Below are 27,310 nucleotides of genomic sequence, written 5' to 3' on the forward strand. Positions count from 1 at the left end.
TGCACTGTCTGTATATACAGGACAAGAGATGGTACTGTGCACTGTCTGTATATACAGGACAAGAGATGGTACTGTGCACTGTCTGTATATACAGGACAAGAGATGGTACTGTGCACTGTCTGTATATACAGGACAAGAGAGGTGGTACTGTGCACTGTCTGTATATACAGGACAAGAGGTGGTACTGTGCACTGTCCGTATATACAGGACAAGAGATGGTACTGTGCACTGTCTGTATATACAGGACAAGAGATGGTACTGTGCACTGTCTGTATATACAGGACAAGAGATGGTACTGTGCACTGTCTGTATATACAGGACATTGTACTGTGCACTGTCCATATATACAAAACAAGAGAGGTGGTGCTGTGCACTGTCCGTATATACAGGACAAGAGATGGTACTGTGCACTGTCTGTATATACAGGACAAGAGGTGGTACTGTGCATTGTCCGTATATACAGGACAAGAGGTGGTACTGTGCACTGTCCGTATATACAGGACAAGAGGTGGTACTGTGCACTGTCCGTATATACAGGACAAGAGGTGGTACTGTGCACTGTCCGTATATACAGGACAAGAGGTGGTACTGTGCACTGTCTGTATATACAGGACAAGAGATGGTACTGTGCACTGTCTGTATATACAGGACAAGAGAGGTGGTACTGTGCACTGTCTGTATATACAGGACAAGAGAGGTGGTACTGTGCACTGTCTGTATATACAGGACAAGAGATGGTACTGTGCACTGTCTGTATATACAGGACAAGAGGTGGTACTGTGCACTGTCCGTATATACAGGACAAGAGGTGGTACTGTGCACTGTCTGTATATACAGGACAAGAGATGGTACTGTGCACTGTCTGTATATACAGGACAAGAGAGGTGGTACTGTGCACTGTCTGTATATACAGGACAAGAGAGGTGGTACTGTGCACTGTCTGTATATACAGGACAAGAGAGGTGGTACTGTGCACTGTCTGTATATACAGGACAAGAGGTGGTACTGTGCACTGTCTGTATATACAGGACAAGAGAGGTGATAATGTGCTCTATCCATATAATCAGGACAAGGAAAGCCGTATTGAGCAGTTTCGCCATGTACACAACAGAAGAAGTGGTACTGTGCATTATCTATGTACACAGGGGAATAGAAGTTGTACTGTGCAGTGTTTTTAAAAGACAGTATACACAGTGGTACTGTGTAGTGTCTGTATAATCAGGGAAATGGTAGTGTGTCTGTCTATACAGTGCGATACAAGAGGTACTGTATGGTGCCTATATAAAGGTCTATAGAGGCTGTACTGTGTAGTGTCTATATAAAGGACAAGGGCTGATACAACACTTAACTTCTTCAGTCTCCTCCTTCTGTCTGGAGTCTTGATATTGCTCTGCATGGAGGATGATGTGATGTCATCATGTGATGTCATCTGACAAGGTCCTCTCAGTCACAGTAACAAGAGGACTGTGGATCTGTGTATGGGGCTGATTCCTGTAAATGGTTGTTTTGTCCCCAAGGACACAGATGTATGAAGGGCTGGAGGCCTTAATTGCCACCCCCTGATGTTTTGCAAGAGGCCTTTCTGGGGCTCCCATAATGGAAAGTTGGCCCCTGACTGCACCCCTATACGGTCACCTACCCCTTGACCGACCCTATGTGTGAAGACTGTGACCTGCAAATATGTTAGCCATCTGTGATCGTTACGTGGGGGGTTGTTTGTGCCATTCTTGTTAAATCAATATCACTTTCCCCTTTTTTTTTTTTTTTTTTTGTCTTTCAGCCAAGGGTTCCAGAATGTCACGAATTGCTGCAATATTACCAGCAGGCAGTGTGACCTGACCAAGGACCTCACCAATTTTAACTCTCTTTATCAAGTCAGGGTCTTCACTTTCACAAACCAGGACACCGCTAAATATGCCAGCTCTGTTCACCTGACACCAGTCCAAGACAGTAAGTACACACCGAAAACCAGAACAAGTATGGCGTGTTCATAGGCTAAGCCATAAACATTTTATAGGGGTGGATCTTGCTTCTGACACCCCCAGTCCATCAGATAAGACCGCCATCAGCCATGACATCCAGGGCCTCCTGGTGCTCGGCAGGAGCTGCGGCTCAGCCCAGTCACTCGAATGGGGGTGTGCTCAACTGAGCCAACAGGTACCCAACACACACCGCTCTCCAGCCGCTCATACACATTATGATGAGTGTCAGTCTAACCTGGCACATACCAAACATACCCCTGTATGGGGTCCTCTGGACCCTTCCCCCAATGGTAGACGTCAGGCAGTTGGTAGATCGGACAGTTGGATTTAAACATGCCTGATCCTTTTGATCTCGGAAAGAGCCATTGCCAAAAGAATGTGGCGGTAGCACTCTCCTCAATCCCATTCAGTCTACTTGGCGAGCCATCCACACATGTATGCGGGTGAGTTAGCTGCCAACCTAACAAGCACTTGGCTGACTATCTCACGTGTATGAGCAATATACCGTATTTTTCGGACTATAAGACGCACTTTTTTTCCCCCAAATTTCGGAGGAAAATGAGGGTGCGTCTTATAGTCTGAATGTGGGTTTGCAGCATGGCCGCGCTACTGCCACCGCTGGTTTTCTTCAGCGGCAGTAGTGCGGCAATCCGCAGGCCCCGGCAGCTAAGACAGTCCCCGGCATCTGCTGTAATAGACCGGCGGATGCCGGGGAGTGTCTTAGCTGCCGGGGCCTGCAGTATTGTCACACTCCTGCCGCTGAAGAAAACCAGCGGTGGCAGTAGCGCGGCAATCTGCAGGCCCCGGCAGCTAAGACACTCCCCGGCATCCGCCGGTCTATTACAGCAGATGCCGGGGACTGTCTTAGCTGCCGGGGCCTGCGGATTGCCGCGCTACTGCCGCTGAAGAAAACCAGCGGTGGCAGTAGCGCGGCCATGCTGCAAACCCACTCCTCCACCGCAGGTCCCGACAGTCAGTTAGCCCCCCCGGCCTCATACCTTTAGTGATGCAGGCCGGCTCCTGCACGGCGAGGCCGCAGGAGCCGACCTGTTCCGATGACAGCCGGGAGCCTAATGAAGGCTCCCAGGCCTGTCATAGATATATATTACTATCGTGACTGGTGTATGACCCTCCGCGATAGTAATGTATAGAATCTCCCATAGACGGCAATACACTTGTATTGTCGTCTATGGGACTTGCAATCAAATGATTGCAGGTTCAAGCCCCCTAGGCGGGGGATATTAAAATAGTAAAAAAAAAAAAATATATAATAAATAAAATAAATAAAAGTTCACCTCCTTTCCCTAGAATACATATAAAAGTATAACATTACTGTGAAACATATACATTAGGTATCCCTGTGTCTGAAAATGCCCGGTCTACACCTGGCCCCACAAAAAAAACGCCCTATACATCCCCGTACAGCTGCAGGGTCACCTGTCAATGTGGCCTTGCAGCTGTTCCAAAACTACAACTCCCATATATTAAATATTTTACCGTTTTTTGCCTGAAAATTTTTTTTCCCTATTTTTCTCCTCTAAAACCTGCGTGCGTCTTATAGTCCGAAAAATACGGTAGATACAGATTTTACAGATTTTGGCTTTAAAGGGATTCTACCACTAAAACACTTTTTTTTCTAGTTACCACGTCGGAATAGCCTTTAAAAAGGCTATTCGTCTCTTACCTGTGGAAGTGCTCTCCGCCGCGCCGTTCGTTCAAAATACCGGTTTGTACTGGTATGCTAATTAGTTCTCTCGCAGCGATGGGGGCGTCCCCATTGCAGCTCGAAAACCGACCGCAGCGCCGCCTCTCTGGTCTTCGGTATCCTCCCCTGCCTCTTCAGCGTCTGTCGGACACCTGCGCAGTATGCTCTCTGTTCGGCGAAGATTGCCGAACGTACTGCGCATGCGCGAAAGTGCGGTGCCCGCACTATGGCTGGGACCGCACTTTTGCGCATGTGCAGTACGTTCGGCAATCTTCGCCGAACAGAGAGCATACTGCGCAGGTGTCCGACAGACGCTGAAGAGGCAAGGGGAAGACACCGAAGACCAGAGAGGCGGCGCTGCGGTCGGTTTTCGAGCTGCAATGGGGACGCCCCCATCGCTGCTCCTGCGATGGGGACGCCCCCATCGCTGCGAGAGAACGAATTAGCATACCGGTACAAACCGGTATTTTGAACGAACGGCACGGCGGAGAGCACTTCCACAGGTAAGAGACGAATAGCCTTTTTAAAGGCTATTCCGACGTGGTAATTAGAAAAAAAAGTGTTTTAGTGGTAGAATCCCTTTAATATGAAAAGTACTCTCACCTGCCGTAAAGCAAGCAAAGTGGTCCCAAAATAAGAGAGAGCCCTAAACACTTAACTAGAGTCTTCCTTGAAGGTCGTTCCAGTCTTTTCCATTTTTTTAATACCTTATATTGTGTGAAAGCCTTTCTTTTCAGTGGTAATGATTGTCTACTCACTGTGTCCTTACTTATCCTGCTTTCATCTTCTTCCATAAGCCACATGATAGGAGTGTGACCTGTTTTCTAGCATGGGTTGCTGTGCACACAAGAGGTCTCTCTCTTCTGCTTGCAGAGACTATTGAAAACGGATATGGGACCTCAGATTTATCAGTGTCCCATCACCTTTTCTTCTGCTCTTTTGTCAAAATGTCTCCTCACATAATCTGCTCCCTATACCCCCATTTTCTCAACCTCACAAACGGGTCACTATGTCCACATCATTTTTTTTTTTTAGTATTAGCACTGTGGTGGTTTGCAGAAACAGGTTCTCAACATTGGTACAGGAAGTAGACATGGGTAAAGGAAGTAGACATGAGTACAGGTACAATACATGGGCACAGGAAGTAGACATGGGCACAGGAAGTAGACATGGGCACAGGAAGTAGACATGGGCACAGGAAGTAGACATGGGCACAGGAAGTAGACATGGGCACAGGAAGTAGACATGGGCACAGGAAGTAGACATGGGCACAGGAAGTAGACATGGGCACAGGAAGTAGACATGGGCACAGGAAGTAGACATGGGCACAGGAAGTAGACATGGGCACAGGTACAATACATGGGCACAGGAAGTAGACATGGGCACAGGAAGTAGACATGGGCACAGGAAGTAGACATGGGCACAGGAAGTAGACATGGGCACAGGAAGTAGACATGGGCACAGGAAGTAGACATGGGCACAGGAAGTAGACATGGGCACAGGAAGTAGACATGGGCACAGGTACAATACATGGGCACAGGAAGTAGACATGGGCACAGGAAGTAGACATGGGCACAGGAAGTAGACATGAGTACAGGTACAATACATGGGCACAGGAAGTAGACATGAGTACAGGTACAAGATATGGGTACAGGAAGTAGACATGGGTTTCAGCATTGGCTTATTTTTAATGTACGTTAATCACGCACACACATGCACACACAGGATATGTATAGACAATGTATGTGATATATTATGTGATATATTCACCTGTCGCTCTTTATCTCCAGCTATACTGGGCCCACCTATAGTGAATGTGACTCCAGGTCTCCACTCCCTCCATCTTTTTATCCGGCCTCCAGTCTCTCATTTATGGAGTAAGGAGAAGCAGCAGTATATAAGCATGCTTAGTAATGACGTCTATCCACGTATGGAGTGCAACGTTAGTCTGGAGCCCACGAGGGAGGTAAGTAGACCTACCATAGTGACCATTCACTTAGTGGCGACGCTGTGCCGCAGTACCAGGCACCGCCATATTACTTTGGATAAACATCCATTCTGTTGCTTATATAGAGCCAATATATTCTACCGTTCAGCACAGAGATTGTCACTGTTCACCTCGGTCCTTACGCCCGAAATTGGAGGCCTTATTGGTTATCAACAGGCTTTTCCAGAAACACAAGGAATCTTAGATCTCAATCATTGAGTCTTATAAGAATTTTTTTATTTATTTTTTCATAAATCCTTAGTGAAGGGAACAAAGTTCACAATCTACTTCACGAAAGAAAAGCGCCTGTGTCTTTAGCTATTACTTATGTCTTTATTTCTCATCTATGCGATTTGGTTACATGTTCCATACACAAGCTGTGTCAGTTTACAATGAAGTCTATGGAGAGGGGAAGGGGGAGAAGATGAGAAACAGAGATGTGAGGCCGCCAGGAAAAGGCTGGATAGTAATTCCTGATAACACAGGTTTGTTTGTCCTCCCACCTCCCCTCTCCATAGATATCTGTTGTACAGATGGTGATCATTGGATGGAGGCTAAAAAAAGTGAAGTAACAGGCACTTAATAAATGATATGACCAAGTTATGGACACTATGGGTTTATGAAAAAATAGAGTATACTTACACTTTAAGGGGTTCTCCACTTTGGACATTACAGTAGATTCATTACATGCGATTCTCTGCAGTGTATGGGGAAACCTGACTAAGTTTTCAAAGACCCTATAGCGCCACCACAGGAGAAATAATGCATTGCACAGTGTCTAATGTGATCATTCAGGAAAGTTACAATACTCATTGTAAGCTCCCTGGCTGAAGGATGAGGATCCTAAATAAGGGACCCCTCCTCTATGAACTCAGAATTCCCTATTAGGGTGTAAGGAATTTTATGGAATCCCATAAAGCCACATTTCACTGACCATCGCCAGTTATATAGCTGATCCATTGTATTGTCTAACTATTCCTTTATCACAGGGTAAGCTCGATAGAGAAATTATCAATGAAGAGCATTCTAGCAGTATCCCCCACCTGATGCCACACACCAACTACTGCGTGTCTGTATCTATACTTCGTGCAAACCCGAACACCCAAACACTTTCGAAACCGTCCCCAGTGATGTGTGTCGTCACAGAAGGCCAAGAGGACAACGGTAAGCAGAAAACGGATCATGTCAGATGATTGGAGCACATCATGGCAGGTCATGGCTTCCACACCAGGCACCCCTCCCTATTAGCTAGATGGACAGATGCCTACATGCGGCAGCCTTCACCCTAATAGATTTGTGACTGTCTATATGGATGGTCATTCAAATGAACTACTTTTTAACCTATTTAAAAAGTAAGTTGTTTTTTTGCTGCTGTTTTTTTTCACTACAGGCGACCCCTTTAACCCCAGCATATTGCGCTATTATGGCACTGGGGAGGAAGTACTGATGTACCCGCACCATCTTTGTCTGTAACTAATAGCCGGCGTCCATAGTAATGTCAAGGATCAGAGATAACGGTGACCCCAGAGTTTAACCGCTTAGGTGCCGCTGTCAATAGCAGCCTTTGTATTTATAAGGAACATGTCTCCAAAAATGGCTTATTTTTTTTTAAAGTCGGAATAGCCTTAAGAAAGGCTTTTCTTCTTCTACCTTTAGATCTCTTCTCCGTGCCGCCGTTCGGTATATAATCCGGTTTTCAACGGTATGCAAATGAGTTCTCTTGCAACACTGGAGGCGGTCCTCAGCACTCAAACAGCACTGGGGGCGTCCCCAATATTGCGAGAGAACTCTCTAGCGCCGCCTCCATCTTCTTCAGGAACAGGTCTTCTTCCAGCGCTGGCTTCAAAGTTCTAGGCTTCAGGCAGCCGACTGCGCATTCCTGCCGGCCACAAAAACATGGCCGCTTACAGTACTGTGTAAGCAGCCGTGTTCATGTGGCTGGCGGGCATGCGCAGTCGGCTTTGCCCGAGGCCTAGAAGTTTGAAGCCAGCGCCAGAAGAAGACCTGTTCCTGAAGAAGATGGAGGCAGCGCTAGAGAGTTCTCTCGCAGCATTGGAGACGCCCCCAGTTCTGTTTGAGTGCTGAGGACCGCCCCCAGTGCTGCGAGAGAACTCATTTGCATACAGACAAAAACCAGATTATATACCGAATGGTGGCGCGGAGAAGACATCCAAAGGTAGGAGAAGAATAACCTTTCTTAAGGCTAATCCAACATGGTAGGCAGGAAAAATTGAGTTTTAATGATAGAATCCCTTTAAAATTAAGTTTTTATGTGAAACCTATTTTTTGAAGAATTTGTGATGATTTTTATTTTCCATGTCACTACCTTTCTCTCTCATTTAACATTTTATATATAAAATTTAAAAAAAAATATATATATCTCATAAAGTGTGATATCTTTCAATTTTCACTCTGACCTCTAAGCTTAATAATAGATAACACAATGAGCCATCATTACATCCACTATTGACCATAAATGATGTCATCGTTTATCTCCTCCCCCTTCCCTTCACAGAGTATGTCTTGAAAATTTTACCATAAACCTTCTGCTCCAGTCTATTGCTACCTATGGCCATGACTGTTCTCTAAGGCAAATTACTAAATACTGTTGACAGAGCAGAGGAGAAGCTCAGGCAAGATGGCCGCCCCCATTAATAAAAAGGAATTTAAAAAATCTATAATTGGAAAGTTTAAAAAAAAAATCTGGTTGTAATAAATAAAAGTTTTGTAATACATTGCTTTTAAGGGGTTAGACCTAGAATGAGATCTCACCTTGTCATCCCATTGACATCCCCTGCAACATAATTATGGGGTTCAGATGGGTTGTTCTGGCAACTGGGCGCCCACCGAAGGTCCCCAGGACTACATTCACCATGACGTAACATCTGATGATGAATTGCACGATTTGCTGAAAAATCTTGTGTATGAAATAATATTTTCCTTGTTCTTGCAGGGAGCAGTACGGTTTACATTATTGTGTCTGTAATCGGCGGAGTTCTACTCTTGATTGGATTAGTCTTTTTCTTAATCGGATTGGACAAGGCGGGGTATATCTGTAGGGCAAAGACCACAATACCAAAAGTTTTGGTAAGTATGGCGTTTCCTTTTTGGGTTTTGTATCCACGTTTTACTTCTCTGTTTTGTTCTTTTGGGGATTTTTTTTTTTTTTTTTTTGTCCTTGTCGTTTTTTTTTATATATATATATATATATATATATATATATATATATATATATATATATATATATATATATATATATAATTTTTTTTTTTTTTTTATTTTTTTTTCTTGAGTAATAGGTAAAGTGTACATCACTGCGGACATTAACCCACCTGACTCCTCGGTCATGCCATTTTCCCAGCACAACATTTTGGGGTGGATTTCAGGCCTCCGGATCTTGATCCATGGCCACGACGGCCGAAGCTTATTGACGGCTCCCAGGCTTGTCTGGCATAGACTTCCATTACAGGCTGCTCTGGGCAACTTGTAATACAAGCAACACAATATTCCAACGCATTAACATTGCACTGCATTGCATTAGTGATCAGACCTTCGGGAGGGGAAGGGGGGGGGTCTGAAAATAAAAATGGAATTTTTTTTTTTTAAATTATCACTCCCCTTTCCCTTGAATACACTTGTACTAAAATAAAGTAAAAAACCATACACATAAGGCATCCTTGTGTTTGAAAATGCCCAAGCTTATAAAAATATTTTTCTTATCCAGAGTGTGCCATATTTGGGAAAAAAATCAAACGCGTTAAACCGCCATTTATTTATTTATTTTTGCTGTATCGCCTCACATAAAAATTTGGATAGAAAGCGATCAAAGCAATCGACATTCTCCAAAGTGGCATAAATAAAAGTACATCTGGCCCCGCAAAAAAAAGAAACACCCTCTGCATCCCTGTAAACAGAAATATTAAGTTATAGGGACTCTAACAATTTTTTTTTTTTCTTTGGCAAAGTTTTGAATAATTTTTTTTATTTATTTTTATATTTATTTTAAAGGGTTAAAATGTAAAAAAATTTCCAGCTTTCTAGTACACTGTACGGAATATTAAATGGTGCCGTTACAAAGGACAATGCCATGACGAAGGTACATGCTTACCGAAACGCGTAGCACTATTTAACTCTAAAAAACTCCTTGGTTACTTTTGTAACTATTTTTACATGTTGTAAATAAAAGTTAAATTTTACATCTGGACGTCTCCTGAATCCTTGGCCAGTACGAGCGGAACTTTTTTACATTTTCTTAATGTTGTACTAGAGGTGACTGTCATTACACAAACATAAGACTTTATGAGCCGTCAACAGTCGTGTCCTGTAACATGTGGATGGTGCCTGGACAGATAGAGTTAGCCTGAAATGGCATCATATCATGTGGGGTAATGTGGGAGCGGGGACAAAGGAGGGTTAAATTTTGGGGATTCTAATTATAGTACAGAAGGGTTTACATTAGACATTGTGATCGGCCTGTCTGATAAGATGTGTCTTTAGTTTGCGCTTGAAACTGTATAAATTGGGAGTTAATCTGATTGTCCGGGGTAGAGCATTCCAGAGAAGTGGTGCAGCTCGGGAGAAGTCTTGTATACGAGCGGGGGAGGTTCTGATAATAGAGGATGTAAGTGTTAGGTCATTGAGTGAGCGGAGAACACGGGTTGGGCGGTAGACAGAGATGAGGGAGGAAATGTATGGAGGTGCAGCATTATGGAGAGCCTTGTGGAGGAGGGGGATAACTTTATATTGTATTCTATAATGAATGGGCAGCCAATGTAGTGACTGGCACAGACCAGAGGCATCGCTGTAGCGTCTAGCCTGATAGATGAGCCTGGCCGCTGCATTCAGAATAGATTGTAGAGGGGAGAGTTTAGTGAGGGGAAGACCGATTAGTAAGGAGTCACAGTAGTCATATAAAGTATAAAGATCAGGGAAGGGAAAATGTTAAATATTGTATGGAAATTTATACGGATGGCAATGCATCGGTAAAAGCCAAAAACATTTAAAGTGGACCTCCTATTATAAAACCACTCTCTATAAATATACAGTGGGGCAAAAAAAGTATTTAGTCAGTCACCAATAGTGCAAGTTCCACCACTTAAAAAGATGAGAGGTGTCTGTAATTTACATCATAGGTAGACCTCAACTATGAGAGACAAAATGAGAAAACAAATCCAGAAAATCACATTGTCTGATTTTGTAAGAATGTATTTGCAAATTATGGTGGAAAATAAGTATTTGGTCAGTAACAAAATTTCATCTCAATACTTTGTTCTATATCCTTTGTTGGCAATGACAGAGGTCAAACGTTTTCTGTAAGTCTTCACAAGGTTGGCACACACTGTTGTTGGCATGTTGGCCCATTCCTCCATGCAGATCTCCTCTAGAGCAGTGATGTTTTGGGGCTGTCGCTTGGCAACACGGAGTTTCAACTCCCTCCAAAGGTTTTCTATAGGGTTGAGATCTGGAGACCGGCTAGGCCACTCCAGGACCTTGAAATGCTTCTTACAAAGCCACTCCTTCGTTGCCCTGGCGGTGTGCTTTGGATCATTGTCATGTTGAAAGACCCAGCCACGTTTCATCTTCAATGCCCTTGCTGATGGAAGGAGGTTTGCACTCAAAATCTCACAATACATGGCCCCATTCATTCTTTCATGTACCTGGAGCAGTCGTCCTGGCCCCTTTGCAGAGAAACATCCCCAAAGCATGATGTTTCCACCCCCATGCTTTACAGTAGGTATGGTGTTTGATGGATGCAACTCAGTATTCTTTTTCCTCCAAACACAAAAAGTTGTGTTTCTACCAAACAGTTCCAGTTTGGTTTCATCAGACCATAGGACATTCTCCCAATTCTCTTCTGGATCATCCAAATGCTCTCTAGCAAACTTCAGATGGGCCCGGACATGTACTGGCTTAAGCAGTGGGACACGTCTGGCACTGCAGGATCTGAGTCCCTGGCGGCGTAGTGTGTTACTGATGATAAGCTTTGTAACATTGGTCCCAGCTCTCTGCAGTTCATTCACTAGGTCCCCCCGCGTTGTTCTGGGATTTTTGCTAACCGTTCTTGAGATCATTTTGACCCCACGGGGTGAGATTTTGCGTGGAGCCCCAGATCGAGGGAGCTTATCAGTGGTCTTGTATGTCTTCCATTTTCTAATTATTGCTCCCACAGTTGGTTTCTTCAATCCAAGCTGGTTGCCTATTGCAGATTCAGTCTTCCCAGCCTGGTGCAGGGCTACAATTTTGTTTCTGGTGTCCTTTGACAGCTCTTTGGTCTTCACCATAGTGGAGTTTGGAGTCTGACTGTTTGAGGGTGTGCACAGGTGTCTTTTTATACTGATAAGTTTAAACAGGTGCCATTACTACAGGTAATGAGTGGAGGAAAGAGGAGACTCTTAAAGAAGAAGTTACAGGTCTGTGAGAGCCAGAAATCTTGATTGTTTGTAGGTGACCAAATACTTATTTTCCACCATAATTTGCAAATAAATTCTTACAAAATCAGACAATGTGATTTTCTGTATTTGTTTTCTCATTTTGTCTCTCATAGTTGAGGTCTACCTATGATGTAAATTACAGACGCCTCTCATCTTTTTAAGTGGTGGAACTTGCACTATTGGTGACTGACTAAATACTTTTTTGCCCCACTGTATATTTATATAAGTACAGGTGAATATAAGAAACTTTGTAATCCTACTAATATTATAAGTGTGAAAGTTTGTGTGTTTGGATGTTTGTGAGTTTGGATGTTTGTTCCTCAATCACGCTAAAACGCCTGGACGGATTTGCGTGCAATTTTCCACAAACATAGTTTTCCCTTAGGATTGAGTCACAGGCTACTTTTGGTGCCACTAAACAACATGGCTTCCTAGCAGGAGACTCATAAAAGCAGGACTCCTAGCCCCAGCTATAGACTCACACACACTGCCTGGCATTTCCTGCCTCAACCTGCCTGCACACTCCTTACTGTCACCTCAGGAGTAGCCCTCACTCTACTCACTCACATTTACATATAGCTTTCCACTATACATACACATCACATTGTTTGTATTACTACATACACAATACAACACATCACATTGTCTGTATCACTACATACACAATATAACACATCACATTTGCTAGCTCACCAAACTTTTTAAAGCACTTTTACAGTTTCACACGTCTGTGTCTGCCCAATTCTCAAATCACCGCGGACGAAGTTGCGGGTAAAAGCTAGTATATCTTATTTAGGAAATCTGTTTCCTTCTCCTTATTATGCTGCTCTCCTTCTTATCTTCACTCAGGCCAATGTGTCTGTATAAAATCCACACAGAGACGTCTATGGAGAGGGAGGAGAATGGCTATTAATTGATATATTGCCTCATTCTGTGCAGTGGTATAGCAGTGTCAGAAGAGTTCCCTCACTTGTAATGTAGCAGAGTTTCATAGTATCCTCTCCATAGACTGCTGTGTAAAAAAGTAGCAGCCTGATAAGTGGAGAAGGAAACAGATTTCTTTAGTAAGATATATTACAAAGTTTCTTATCTTCACCTGCACTATTCATTTATGAAACCTTATTTTATAACTGGAGGTCCACTTTAAGGGAATCCATTTTCTTATGTGAAGCGAAACCTAAAATTGAAGTTGATGTGGAGCAACCATTCTTTATAATCCCATTTTCTTTCTCTTTAAGAAATCCTTGCCGACTTCCGAGAGCATGTTTAGCAACGGAAGCGAATTCACCTCCCCGACCTTCTCTATTCCTGTGGAAATTATTAGCCAAAAAATTGAGGTGGAACAAAAGCTGGAAAGTAAAGTAAAGATCTGTGAAGAAGGCTATGCAAACCGAAAAAGGCTGCTGGACAGCGACACCAGTGGCACCATGACAAGTGGAGAACTGTCTCCAGACGTTTCCTCCTCCTTGGGGTCAAGTGGAGAAGCAAAGAGCTCTACTGAGGACGACCTCTCGGGAGGACATCTCGGAAATGGGGTGTCCACTGTTGTGTCTGAACTTGGAGGTTCCTCCGTGGATTCTCTGCCAGTCAGTGCCCTGGATGACTCTTCCAACCTCCCGTTCGACCACAGCGGGGTCTTCAACATCAATCTGAACAGTATTTCTATAGCAGACCCTGCCTGGGCAAGTTTTACACCGCCAGAAGTTACACAGGAGGTGGCGCAAGTCTCGATGGAGTCACACGAAGCTGGGACTATACTGGACCAACACAGTGTCGACTTCTGTTTAGGTGTCGGCAACCTGGAAGAAGGAGAGGAGTACGGGAGCGATTACGAGGAAGAACAGGACATTTCGGAGAACGATGACTCCGATAGCCACCTGGTATCAGGATACATGAGAAGATGATTTTGATACCAGACCACATTTATTACCACTTATATATGTGAATTATATCTGTTTACAGTATTATGATACAGGAACATTACATATGTGCCATGTATAGGGGCATTGATCAGCCATAACATTAAAAACACCTGCCTAATATTGTGTAGGCCCCATCGTAGCACCCAAAAAACTCTGACCCATCAAGACATGGACTACACAAGAAGGTGCCCTGTGGTATCGGGTACTCTTTAACCCCTTAAGGACCAGGCCATTTTTTGGTTTCGCATTTTCGTTTTTCCCTCCTCACATTTCAAGAGCCATAACTTTTTCATTTTTCAGTTCACAGAGTCACATGATAGCTTATTGTTTGCGGGACAAATTGTACTTTGTAATGGCACCATTCAATATGCTGTGCAATGTACTGGGAAGCTGGAAAAAAATTCAGAATGAGGCGCAATTGGAGAAAAAATGCATTTGCGCCATTTTCTTATGGGTTTAATTTTTACAGCATTCACTGTTTGGTACAAATGACATGTTACCTGTGTTCTACGTGTCAGTACGAACGCGGTGATACCAAATTTATATAGTATTTGAAATTTTTTGATACTTTTAAAAAAATGATAAACTTTGCAAAATAGAAAAAAAAATTTGTGTCATCATGTTCTAACACCTGTAACTTTTTCATATTTCCATGTATGGAGCTGGTTGTGGTGTCTTTTTATGCGGGACAAGATGACGTTTCTATTGATACCATTTGGGGAAAGATCCGATGGTTTGATCACTTTTTATTCAATTTTTTATAGGAGGCAAAGTGTTGAAAAAAACGCTTTTTGGCTGTTTTTATTTTTTTTGCCGCTACGCCGTTCGCAGTACGGGATAAATGTTTTAATATTCTAATAGTTCAGGCATTTTGGAGCGCAGGGATACCTAATATGTTTATGTTTAATGTTCTTTAATTACTTTTATAGCTGATCTAGGGAAAGGGGGGTGATTTGAACTTTTATATTTTTTTTATTTTTTTAATACTTTTAAAAACTTTTTTTTTTCTTCTGTTACATTTATGATCAGACCCCTTAGGTACCTTGAAACCTAGGGAGTCTGATCGCTCATACTATTCACTGCAATACTACAGTACTGCAGTGAATAGCAGAATCGCAGCACTTCTATTAGACGATGCCTCTGGCCTCTGGCATCGTCCAATAGATCTAGTGCAGAGACAAGCCTGGAAGCCTTCAATAGGCTTCCGGCTGTCATAGCAACCGATCACCGCCCTCTTGTGACGTTCAGGAGGGCGGCGATCGGGGAAACATGGCGGCGCCCATGCCGCCGGCGCCGTTTACACACTGCGGTCACGTTTGACCGCAGTGTGTAAAGGGTTAACAGCAGCGATCGGCTCGGGCACCGACCGCTGCTGTTATTGGCAGGTCCTGGCTGTATTATACAGCCGGCATCTGCCGTGTATGGAGCGAGCTCAGCGTGTGAGCTCGCTCCATACATCCCCATGCGACCCATGACGTACAGTTACGTCAAGGGTCGCTAAGGGGTTAAAGGGAACGTGTCACCAGAACGTGACCTATATCTTAAACCAGGTTTTAAATTTTTTTTTATTGTTTTTTAAAAATTTTCATGTTACTACCTATATTTTAAAAAAGTACTATAACCACCAATTTTCACTCTGGCCACTGAGTCTACTGATAGTCAGCCACTTGCCAATTTTCTTTGCAGCAGTCACCTCATTTACATCACAGACAGGATTACAATAGAAGATAACACCTCTATAGAGAACACCATTGACCTATCCTTACATCCACTACTGACAATAGGTGATGTCACAGCTTAGCTCCTCCCCCTCCCTGTACAGAGCATGTCTAGAAAACTCTCCCATAGACCTCAATGAGTTGGCTCCAAACTATTGCTGCCTATGACCCTGACCATGCTGTAAAGCAGATCACTAAATGCTGTTAACAAAGCATAGGAGAAGCTCGGGCAAGATGGCCGCCTTTATAATCATGGACAGAAAATAAAATTAAAAAATCTGAATTAAATTTTTTTTAAAAAGTGATTTCTTTGATGCTGCAGAGGTCCTGCTTTCACCAAAGGAACCTGTTGGGTCGATTTGGGACTAAACCAGCCACAGGTCCTTCTAGACTGGGGTCTTAGTTCTTAGAGATAAGTCCCATGAATCTCATCAGACTCCTCTGGTGCTCCCGGAACCTGCGCAGTTCTTCAGTAAAGCTGAGGACGTGCCAGAGGTCTGGCGCATGCGCACTAAAGCTGAAGTGTCCTGCTCTGGTATCACTCTTAGAACCCCTTCACATGGAGTTTACGCTCCATGTATTCTGTACATTAAAAATACACGTGTAAAATGTAGTTAGCCATTGAGTTCAATGGCATGTTCGTATGACGCGCGTCTTTTTGCGCATGCGTTATACGAAAAAGCCATTGAACTCAATGGCTAACTACATTTTACACATGTAAAATGTACAGAATACACCGAGCGCATACAGAATACACGGGGCGTAAATTCCGTGTGAAGTGCCCAAAAACTGCGCTCTTATATTTTTTTTTTTATTACAGGTGCGGGTGAGTTTATAACTGGTCATTTTGGGACACTAAACCCCAGGTCTCTAAGAATCTGTGGGTGGTTTAGTGTACCAGATCACCCTGACAGATTTCCTTTAAGAACTGTCCTCTTGTCACATAATGATCAATGGCTCCATCTATCAGTGGTTTTAATGTTATGGCTGATGAGTGTATACACATATATACAATAGGTCAGTATAGGACAACTTTTTATACCACTAACATCCATAGGTTTTATATGTTTTGGCTATTTTCATGCGTTTCTATATGGAAATGTAACTGAACATCCACAATGATGGAATAGAAACCTCATTAGAAATCTTGGGCCCTGTTCACACTTCAAATCAATGAGTTCTGTTCTGGCACAAGGAATAGGGCAGCACACATCTCTATCCTCGCTGTCCAGATGGCAGGAACCTGTGTATGCCAGTGGGGCGTGTCGGGTGTCGTATCCATCTATCCTCAGGCACAACGGATAGAAAAACGGCAGCAGGAAGTGCGGACATATTAGTAGTCACCTCTGCATTGTCCTGTCACAGGCCTGAGGTAAAGTCACTTTTTTATAACCTGACGGAGCGACCATTGGATTCTGAGGCGACGGCTGATATGCTGACACAGAGGCCATCTTTGCCAAAGTGATATCTATATTAAAGGGGTTGGCCGGAGAGTTTTATTTTGCACACATGCGGCAGGATTTAAAAAAAAAAAAATTATGCCAGGCCAGGGGGTTCTGGACTGGTTCTGAACGCCGGTCACATGATACCCCGCCCCTGGGTTGCTCCGCCTTCTTCTCCCATTTTCATGGCTCGTTACAAGGGTTATGGAAGCCCCATAGTCCAAATGGCAAATACCAATGAAAACGGGAGGAAGCGGAGCGACCCAGGGGTCGGGGTGCTGGATCGATCACATGATCTTGGTGGAACCAATCCAACATTAACAAAATAACAAAAACAGGCACAAGTGTGTAAAATATAACTTTCCAGACAAGCCCTTTAAATCAATGGCTGCCTTGCTTCATTTGACAAAATTTGGAACTTCTGGTGCGCTTCACCTCTTACAAACACCACTCCACCAAGCCACAATCTTCGGGGGGGGGGGGGGGGGGCTGTATATAGATTTTATACTGTATGTACATGCCGAGACCACAGAAAAAAGACACTGCAGAATTTTTCACAGGGAAGTTTTTTTTTCTTCAAGCTCCTGCTGCGGAAGTCACCGAAACGGGTGTTTTTGCCGCCGATCACCTGTAGGTGTCACTGTGGGTTCCTCTATCAGCTGCAGCAAACATGGCAGATTGGCGGTTTTTGTTGTGTTCGACCTTAAAGGCATAGTCTCCCCCCACAGCAACAACTCACCCGCCGTGGCCAAGTCTGTTACATTGCAGCATGTGACTGATTTCTTTGATCTGATCCTCGCTGTTACTATTGTAGATCACTCCGGATTGGCAGGAGGCAATTTTGCAGCAACTAATCTGATACAATTCCTGTCCGTGTGGCCTCGGCCTTATACACAAGGGAAGAAATCCCGTTACAAGATACTACATAGGTCAGAGCATTTGTATTTACCTCGGTCAGTTCTGTGCCATTCACCTTTATATCCAGATCTTCTAAAACAAATAAAAAACATAACCAAAGTCTGCCTCCCGATCTAGTGTCTCATTTACTAATATTTGGTCTAGTTCTTTTGGATAGAAATCTTCTTGAACTCGAAGCGATTCCGAAAATGTAGAAAAAAATTGTAAAATATTTAAAGAGACCATTGATGTCCTGCACATGCGGTTTTATAAAGCCGACAGTAGACTGAATTCAGCACGCTGTCGGCTTTCCCGTTACATGCCCCAGGGCTGGAGATATCAGTACGGTTAGTTTCGGCACCGATTTCTGCCCACTGTCAGAAGGGCGTTCCTGGGCTGTGAGGAATGCCGCTCCTGACAGTACAAGGCTATGGACGAGGACTGTCAGGGATACATGGGATGGGAGTTATTCTCAGCACGGACAGTACCCTTATGTCACCCACCACCTGGACTGGGTCCACGGGGCTCCCCAAGACAGAGCCGGCCCTTCTAACCAGCGTCAAAGCGTATTGTATATGGTGAGAAGTCTGAACCAAGCACATGTGCACACCGCGCCTACAGCGTAAAGTGGAACTAAAGTTTAGATTTTCTGGCAGTATTTGTGTCGTTAATAAATTTTGGAATATACTTTAACTTATTTCCTCTACATTACACAGTCCCGTACTCCGTACACAGTAACGTAACAGTATGCAGGACCTCACAGAAATGTGGCGAAAAACTTTAAGAACGTAAATTACAAAATTTGACACAAATACAGCCAGGAAATCAAAAGTTGTCTGAAAGTTTAGTTACGCTTTACACAGTATTATGCCCCATAGTGGCCCCTGCACACAGTATTATCCCCCATAGTGGCCCCTGCACACAATATTATCCCCCATAGTGGCCCCTGCACACAATATTATGCCCCATAGTGGCCCCTGCACACAGTATTATGCCCCATAGTGGCCCCTGCACACAGTATTATCCCCATAGTGGCCCCTGCACACAGTATTATCCCCCATAGTGGCCCCTGCACACAATATTATGCCCCATAATGGCCACTGCACACAGTATTATCCCCCATAGTGGCCCCTGCACACAGTATTATACCCCATAGTGGCCCCTGCACACAGTATTATGTCCCATAGTGGCCCCTGCACACAATATTATGCCCCATAATGGCCACTGCACACAGTATTATACCCTATAGTGGCCCCTGCACACAGTATTATCCCCCATAGTGGCCCCTGCACACAGTATTATGCCCCATAGTGTCCCCTGCACCCAGTATTATCCCCATAGTGGCCCCTGCACACAGTATTATCCCCCATAGTGGTCCCTGCACACAGTATTATCCCCCATAGTGGCCCCTGCACACAATATTATGCCCCATAATGGCCACTGCACACAGTATTATCCCCCATAGTGGCCCCTGAACACAATATTATGCCCCATAATGGCCACTGCAAACAGTATTATACCCTATAGTGGCCCCTGCACACAGTATTATCCCACATAGTGGCCCCTGCACACAGTATTATGCCCCATAGTGTCTCCTGCACCCAGTATTATCCCCATAGTGGCCCCTGCACACAGTATTATCCCCCATAGTGGTCCCTGCACACAGTATTATCCCCCATAGTGGCCCCTGCACACAATATTATGCCCCATAATGGCCACTGCACACAGTATTATCCCCCATAGTGGCCCCTGCACACAATATTATGCCCCATAATGGCCACTGCACACAGTATTATACCCCATAGTGGCCCCTGCACACAGTATTATGTCCCATAGTGGCCCCTGCACACAATATTATGCCCCATAATGGCCACTGCACACAGTATTATACCCTATAGTGGCCCCTGCACACAGTATTATCCCCCATAGTGGCCCCTGCACACAATATTATGCCCCATAATGGCCACTGCACACAGTATTATACCCTATAGTGGCCCCTGCACACAGTATTATGCCCTATAGTGGCCCCTGCACACAGTATTATCCCCCATAGTGGCCCCTGCACATATTATGCCCCATAATGGCCACTGCACACAGAATTATGCCCCATAGTGGCCCCTGCACACAGTATTATCCCCCATAGTGGCCCCTGCACACAATATTATGCCCCATAATGGCCACTGCACACAGTATTATACCCTATAGTGGCCCCTGCACACAGTATTATGCCCTATAGTGGCCCCTGCACACAGTATTATCCCCCATAGTGGCCCCTGCACATATTATGCCCCATAATGGCCACTGCACACAGAATTATGCCCTATAGTGGCCCCTGCACACAGTATTATGCCCTATAGTGGCCCCTGCACACGGTATTATACCCCATAGTGGCCCCTGCACAATATTATGCCCCATAATGGCCACTGCACACAGTATTATGCCCCATAGTGGCCCCTGCACACGGTATTATGTCCCTTAGTGGACCACCCATAATTATTATGCTCTGGGGTCTTGTCAGACCCCAAAGTATAATGATTGGAGACCCAGGGGAGGATACAAACATAAAATACCACCGTTAGTTACCTCTCCTGGGTTCTGGCGCATTCCCCACTGATGTCGGCCTTCTTCAATGATGACAGCATTTGAGCCGGGCTTGCATTGCAACACATAATGACCATAGATGAGCGAGTACTATTCGAAACGGTAGCTTCGAATAGCACGTTCCCATAGGAATGAACGGGAGCAGCCGGCGCACAGGGGGTTAAGCGTCCATTCATTCCTACGGGAGCGTGCTGTTCGATACTGCCTTTTTGAATAGTACTCGCTCATCTCTAATGATGACACAAGCATGGCCCACGACGTCTGGGACTTCACCAAGTAGGCCCGAAGCCTTCCGGAGTGTAGGAGAGGTAAGTAACACTGTTTTGTATGTTCCCTTACCTCTCCTTGCCCTCTGATCTGAAAAGACCCCCAAGTATAATGATGGCAGTGTTTGTGTGGTTTGCGGGTCTCACTTACCGATGCCGGCTTCTGATCACAGCCTCCGCAGTCTGCTACAAATGAACGCTCCCTAAAGTCATGACGTATTACATATGTCCCTGGCAGTGAAAGGGTGGCATCTTGGGAGTTATGGAGTCAGTGGGGAAAAATTGGTGATTATTGTAATATGTGGCATAGTGAATATGGAGCCATTGGCTACCAAACTGGTTATACTTGGGCCACTCCTAGGGGTATTGTCTAAGTAACCTCTCTAGTATTTACCCTTTAACTCCCATACAGGCATCTGGATTTTGCGGAGAACACCAAGGTCACTACCTATTGGTAATCCGTCTGTCTCTTCATGTCATCCCAGACAGACTGGATGATGATGGCAGTCCCTTTTATGTGAGCAGTCGCTTCCCACTTTTGTTTTGTTTTTTTCTGTAATTTTGTGTATTCTGCTGAACCGAAAAAAAAATAAGGAAGTGAGTAAAAGTGGTGACAGAGGGCGTCAATGCCCGATGTACGACATTGTGCCAGATTATCTCACACTCTGGACCCCACATCATGGATTACTACTATGGGCTCATTATGTTTATCTGCTGCTGGATCCCAGGTGAGTTGTATGGCGGATCACGGCCGCAGTCGCTTTACATGAGTACATGGGGGTTGGGATGATGTACTACGTGATCTGCACCGGAATTGTGACACAAAAAATTGAGGAACATGGCATTTACCAAATGTATTACGCACTTTGCATTCCTCTCTCTCGACTATTCTGGAGTTTTCAGGATACATGAGGCTTAGACTACAGAAATTGCCCCAAGTCTGTTTTATGTGATAAATCTACCAACTGTTTACCTCTTCAGAGCCAGCCAGGCCCCCAACTAAAAATCTCTAACTAGGCCCCCACCTATATTGCTTCATTTATATTGACCTTTTAATATGGGACCTTTTGGGCTGCTCCTTCTTCAGGGCCCTCTGTAACCCCAATAGTTAATGGGAATGTGGCATCAAAAAATGTTTGTTTGGGTTTTTTTTATTAACTGTTTATGGTAAACATATTTTTAAGAGGTTTTATTTAATTTTTTTTTTAATTTAAAATTCAAATTTTCTTAAAACAACACAAAAAAAAAAAAACGGACTTGATCCTGCAGTTTTCACTCTGGCCACTGTCTAATAACAGACGGGGACTTGCCAATTCTGTAAGGGTTTTTCTTTGCAGCATTTACTGACTAGATTACAATAGACAATAACACCACTGACCCATCATTACATCCACTACTGACAGTGCATGCAGAAGACGGAAAGCTGTCAGAGTACTGCATGTCCGACTCTGTGTCCGATTTTAAAAATCCGGTTTCGCGGCCGAGAGTATAAAACGTTCACCGCCACTCAAGGCCGGACAGCTTTCTCACCCATTCAAATGAATGGGTATGAAAGAGTCCTGCAGGTTTCCGTCTTCTGCCTCTGTTTTGTGCAGGAAACGGAAACCTGCAGAACGGAGACCGGGCGCAGATGTGAACGAGCCCTGAAAGATGTCAGGACGTCACAGAAAGGAGACAACATGTGTTCATTAAGCATAATACAAATTGTATTAACGACACAAAAACTGCCAGAAAATCAAGAGTTGTCCTAAAGTTTGGTTACTCTTTAAAGAGGAGGACAACTGCGGTGCCATGATGGTGATTGGGGGGTTTAGCTTCCTCCAAGAGGATGGCATATTGGTCATTGCTGGCAATTGTTAACATTGGTAGGAGCCCCCACCTTCCATAGGTGTCATTATGTGGGCCACGGGTTTAGTTCCTTGCCCGGGACTGGCCTGTGGATCTGTCGTACAGTTTATGACATGTGTATGGTGTCTTTTGACATACTGTGAGAACTTGGAGATGGTTGTGTATATATATATATATATATATATATATATATATATATACGTATATCACAGTCCATTGTTCTCGTGTCCAGGAAAGCGCTCTGTGTGAACTGCCGAGAAACTGACATTAACCTGTTTTGTGCCGAACATCATGTACATGCCCTATGTAGGTATTGGCCTCAATGTCATTACACTAAAGAAGCAGGGATCAGGCTGCCCTCTCCTTGGGTAGGTCGGGGGGAGGTGAGCCTGATACATTTAGTACATTTTGTTAAATTCTAGGTATAAATCCATTGTATTTTTGATAAGTAATACATAATATGTTTGTATGACAGGCTCCGGGGCTCCTCCAGCTCCCATTAATGTCACCATGGATTCCTTCAACTTCAGGAATACTTTGCGATGGAGTCGGCCGGCTGACCTGACTGGTGACGTGACCTACACCGTACAGTATAGAATGTAGGTGACCTTGTAGTTATAAGATATCATTGTATACTTCTACTTCTAATATATGTCATACAGCATCCAGAAAATGAACCCTACCTTATAATACACATCACAACTGCTGCAGAACCTCTTTGGGAAGCAGGGCCACTTTAACCATAGGTCAAACGGCACTTGCACTGGGCACTATGGTAGTGAGGCCACCTTAGGTCAGCGGGACAGTCATGCATTTAAAGCGCTGTCCCGCTGGTCCAGTCAGTGGTTCCCAAATACAATATTAGAAGACGGAGCTATCAGCCCTCTGCTCCACCATGAGGCCTCCACTAGTGCTGTCTGAGGCAAGAAGGTGCAATGGACACCGATACACAGATATCACTATTATTATTGTTTATTTATATAGCACCATTAATTCCATGGTGCTTTACTAGAACCGGAGCCTTCAAGCAGGAGTGTGGGAATGGGACTAGGTCAGTATGGGATGTTTAATGTATTACAATGTCGTAAGGGGGCACTGAGGGGGCATTATAATTTTTGTAGGTCCATCTATCTATCTATCTATCTATCTATCTATCTATCTATTTATTTATCCATCTATCTATCTATCCGTCCATCTCCTATCTATCTATCTATCTATCTATCTATCCTTATCTATCTATCTATCTATCTATCTATCACCTATCTATCTATCTATCTATCTATCTATCTATCTCCTATCTATATCATATCTATTATCTATCTCCTATCTATCTATCTATCTATCTATCTATCTATCTATCTATCTATCTATCTATCTCCTATCTATTATCTATCTATCTATCTATCTATCTATCTATCTATCTATCTATCTATCTATCTATCTCATATCTATTATCTATCTCCTATCTATCTATCTATCTATCTATCTATCTATCTATCTATCTATCTCCTATCTATCTATCTATCTCCTATCTATATCATATCTATTATCTATCTCCTATCTATATCTATTATCTATCTCCTATCTATATCATATCTATTATCTATCTCCTATCTATATCTATTATCTATCTATCTATCTATCTATCTATCTATCTCCTATCCAGTGGCGTAACTAGGAATGGCGGGGCCCGGTGACGAACTTTTGACATTGGGCCCCCCCCCCCATCCCAACTGACGCCGAAGACCTCGACCGACCCCCTCCTCCGCACTCTATTATGTCCCTTACTGGCCCCTGCACACAGTATTAACCCCAATAGTGGCCCCTGCACACAGTATTAACCCTAATAGTGGCTCCTGCACACAGTATTAACCCCAATAATGGCCCCTGTGCACAGTATTAACCCCAATAGTGGCCCCTACACACAGTATTAACCCCAATAGTGTCCCTCTGTGGACACCCATAAACAATTATTATACTCTGGGGTCTTTTCAGACCCCAGAGTATAATAATCGGAGACCCGGGGAATAAAAACATTAAAAAAAAAAACACTGTTGCTTCTTACCTGTTCCCCGGCTCCTGTGCTGTGCTGTCCTCCTGTGCTGACCACCGCTCGCGTCCTTCGTTAATGACGTCGGACGTCACATGACCCGGGAAGCATGCCGGGTTCATGTGACGTCAGAGACGTCAGACAACAGTAGGACGGAGGCCTGGCAGGATCGCGGAGAGGTAAGTAACAGTTTTTTATGTTTATTACCTCTCCCGATCCGCCGGTCATTATACTCGGGGGTCTGCAAAGACCCCCGAGTATAATGATAGCCCCTGTGGGGCCCGCGGTGTCACTTGCCGATCCCGGCCCAGCCAGGATCGGCAAGTGAATAGGGCCCGTAACAGCCTATTTAAAAAAAAACGCAGCGGTAGCGGCTGTCACCGGGCCCCCCAATGGCCCGGGCCCTGTGGCAGCTGCTACCGCGGTAGTTACGCCACTGCTCCTATCTATCTATCTATCTATCTATCTATCTATCTATCTATCTATCTCCTATCTATCTATCTATCCATCTTCGGTTCTGTCCATTTGCCTCTGGATATTGCACATAATGTGAATATGTCCTTGTTTTCCAGGGATGTCCGCTCTACCAGACATCACTATAAGACTATATGTATAACCCGTGAGCAGCGGTGCGAGGCCTCCAGTATTACATACAGGTCTTATGTGCGGGTCAGTTCACAGCAAAATGGTACTGAATCTGACTGGGTGACCTTTCTTTTTGATCCTAATATACAGAGTAAGTAACCAACTACCCTATTTATTATACATCCATCTAGGTAGGCGCGCCATAACCTGGATCGTAACTTATTTGCATACTCCTTTCCCAGAATGCCTAGTAGAACATACATTGTCTATTAGACTCCACACACCATAAGGGTAAGTTCATATGGGTTTTTTTTTTTATCAGAAACTGAGGCGGAGGCCGCCTCAGGTCCCGATCCAAAAACTGGGTAGCCGCAACTAAAAGCCAATGCACTGCACCAGCATCCAGCCACGCACTCCGCTCCGGATTAGGCCCAATGAATGAGCTTGGTCCGGGGGAGGGTGTTTATTCAGGCCGAATAGTGAGGCAACCTGGCCTGAAGAAGGAGGACCTTGCTTCTTTTGTCCATGAGCCAGAAGAAACGGCTCCCGGAAAAAGGATTTCAATGGGAGCCGTCTTTTTGGTCACGGTTTTAAGGCGAATACGGCCTTAAAATCCTGACCATAAAACCTCTGTGTGAACTTACTCTAAGGTGACGTCTACCTAAGAAAACATAATACCCCTTCTGACCCATATCTATGAACTCGCTGCTTCGCACTCATGAGGACAGTGGGGCAGATTTTTTTGTACACTGGTCTTAATAAAGGCCCTGACCTAATACAGGGCACACCCGTATTATCAAAAGGCTACGGCCTCTTAAGGCCCCATGAACACAACCAAGTATACAGGCCGAGTGAGACAATGGCATCCAAGTTCCTTCCATGATAGATTCACTTCTATTCTCCAATGAATGTCAGGTCGAGGCGTCCCTGGTCTGCTCTGCACACATTTGCAGAAAGTGATGAGCCAGGCACAGAACGGGGGATGTGGCACATCTTTGGCACAAGAAAGGGCCTTGTACCAATGATTTGCCACATTATCACCCATCTATGCTAGATATGCCAGAAAAGTGTTCCTGGAGTGAGTTTTCCATTTTCCAGCAAGGTAAATGGAACTTATATAATTTATATTTTACTTGTATTATAGCATACATAATACTGCCATATAGCACCGACACTATGCCGCCATATACAGCATACGGAGTACACAGATAATATGAAACATCTTAAAAACTGATCATATGGTACCAATAAGATCAGGAATTCCTAATATTTTGATCATGGACCGCTTCAATATCCACATGGAATTATGATTATTTCTTTACACATGTCATTATTTCAGATAGATAGATAGATAGATAGATAGGAGATAGATAGAGAGATAGATAATAGATAGATATTAGATAGATAGATAGATAGATAGATAGATAGAGAGATAGATAATAGGTAGATAGATAGATAGATAGATAGATAGATAGGAGATAGATAGATAGATAGATAGATAGATAGATAGATAGATAGGAGATAGATAGAGAGATAGATAATAGATAGATAATAGATAGATAGAGAGATAGATAATAGGTAGATAGATAGATAGATAGATAGATAGATAGATAGATAGGAGATAGATAGATAGATAGGAGACAGATAGATAGATAGATAGATAGATAGATAGATAGATAGATAGGAGATAGATAGATAGATAGATAGATAGGAGATAGATATTTAGGTATGAGATAGACAAGAGAGCATTTTTACAACTCATGCCCTTCTGCCTCTTCACACCCCGCTCAACTAAATACATCTAGTTTTATAATAATCTACAATAATCTACCATTCTAGAATATTCTATTGATATATCTGTTTTCCATCCAGCGAT

At 43.9% G+C, this 27,310-nt stretch overlaps 2 protein-coding genes across 4 annotated transcripts in view; both read left to right on the top strand.

The window, feature by feature from the left end:
• The window catches only part of LOC142194375 (interferon alpha/beta receptor 2-like), a 28,972-nt gene extending 14,487 nt beyond the window's left edge, over positions 1-14,485 (top strand). For all 3 annotated transcript variants that reach the window (XM_075263485.1, XM_075263484.1, XM_075263486.1), the window contains exons 4-8: positions 1,781-1,950; positions 5,478-5,653; positions 6,664-6,838; positions 8,628-8,761; positions 13,344-14,485. In XM_075263485.1, the coding sequence (XP_075119586.1) occupies positions 1,781-1,950; positions 5,478-5,653; positions 6,664-6,838; positions 8,628-8,761; positions 13,344-14,009 (1,321 nt within the window). In that variant the 3' untranslated portion in view covers positions 14,010-14,485. The remainder of the gene's footprint in view (positions 1-1,780; positions 1,951-5,477; positions 5,654-6,663; positions 6,839-8,627; positions 8,762-13,343) is intronic.
• A 7,069-nt stretch (positions 14,486-21,554) lies between these two features.
• LOC142193587 (interleukin-10 receptor subunit beta-like) overlaps positions 21,555-27,310 on the top strand; it is a 59,522-nt gene continuing 53,766 nt past the window's right edge. Inside the window, exons 1-3 of the mRNA XM_075262569.1 lie at positions 21,555-21,679; positions 23,275-23,398; positions 25,422-25,585. Coding sequence (XP_075118670.1) covers positions 21,631-21,679; positions 23,275-23,398; positions 25,422-25,585 — 337 coding nt within the window. The 5' untranslated portion in view covers positions 21,555-21,630. The remainder of the gene's footprint in view (positions 21,680-23,274; positions 23,399-25,421; positions 25,586-27,310) is intronic.

The sequence above is a fragment of the Leptodactylus fuscus genome, chromosome 2, assembly GCF_031893055.1.
Source record: "Leptodactylus fuscus isolate aLepFus1 chromosome 2, aLepFus1.hap2, whole genome shotgun sequence".
Classification (NCBI taxonomy): Eukaryota; Metazoa; Chordata; class Amphibia; order Anura; family Leptodactylidae; genus Leptodactylus; species Leptodactylus fuscus.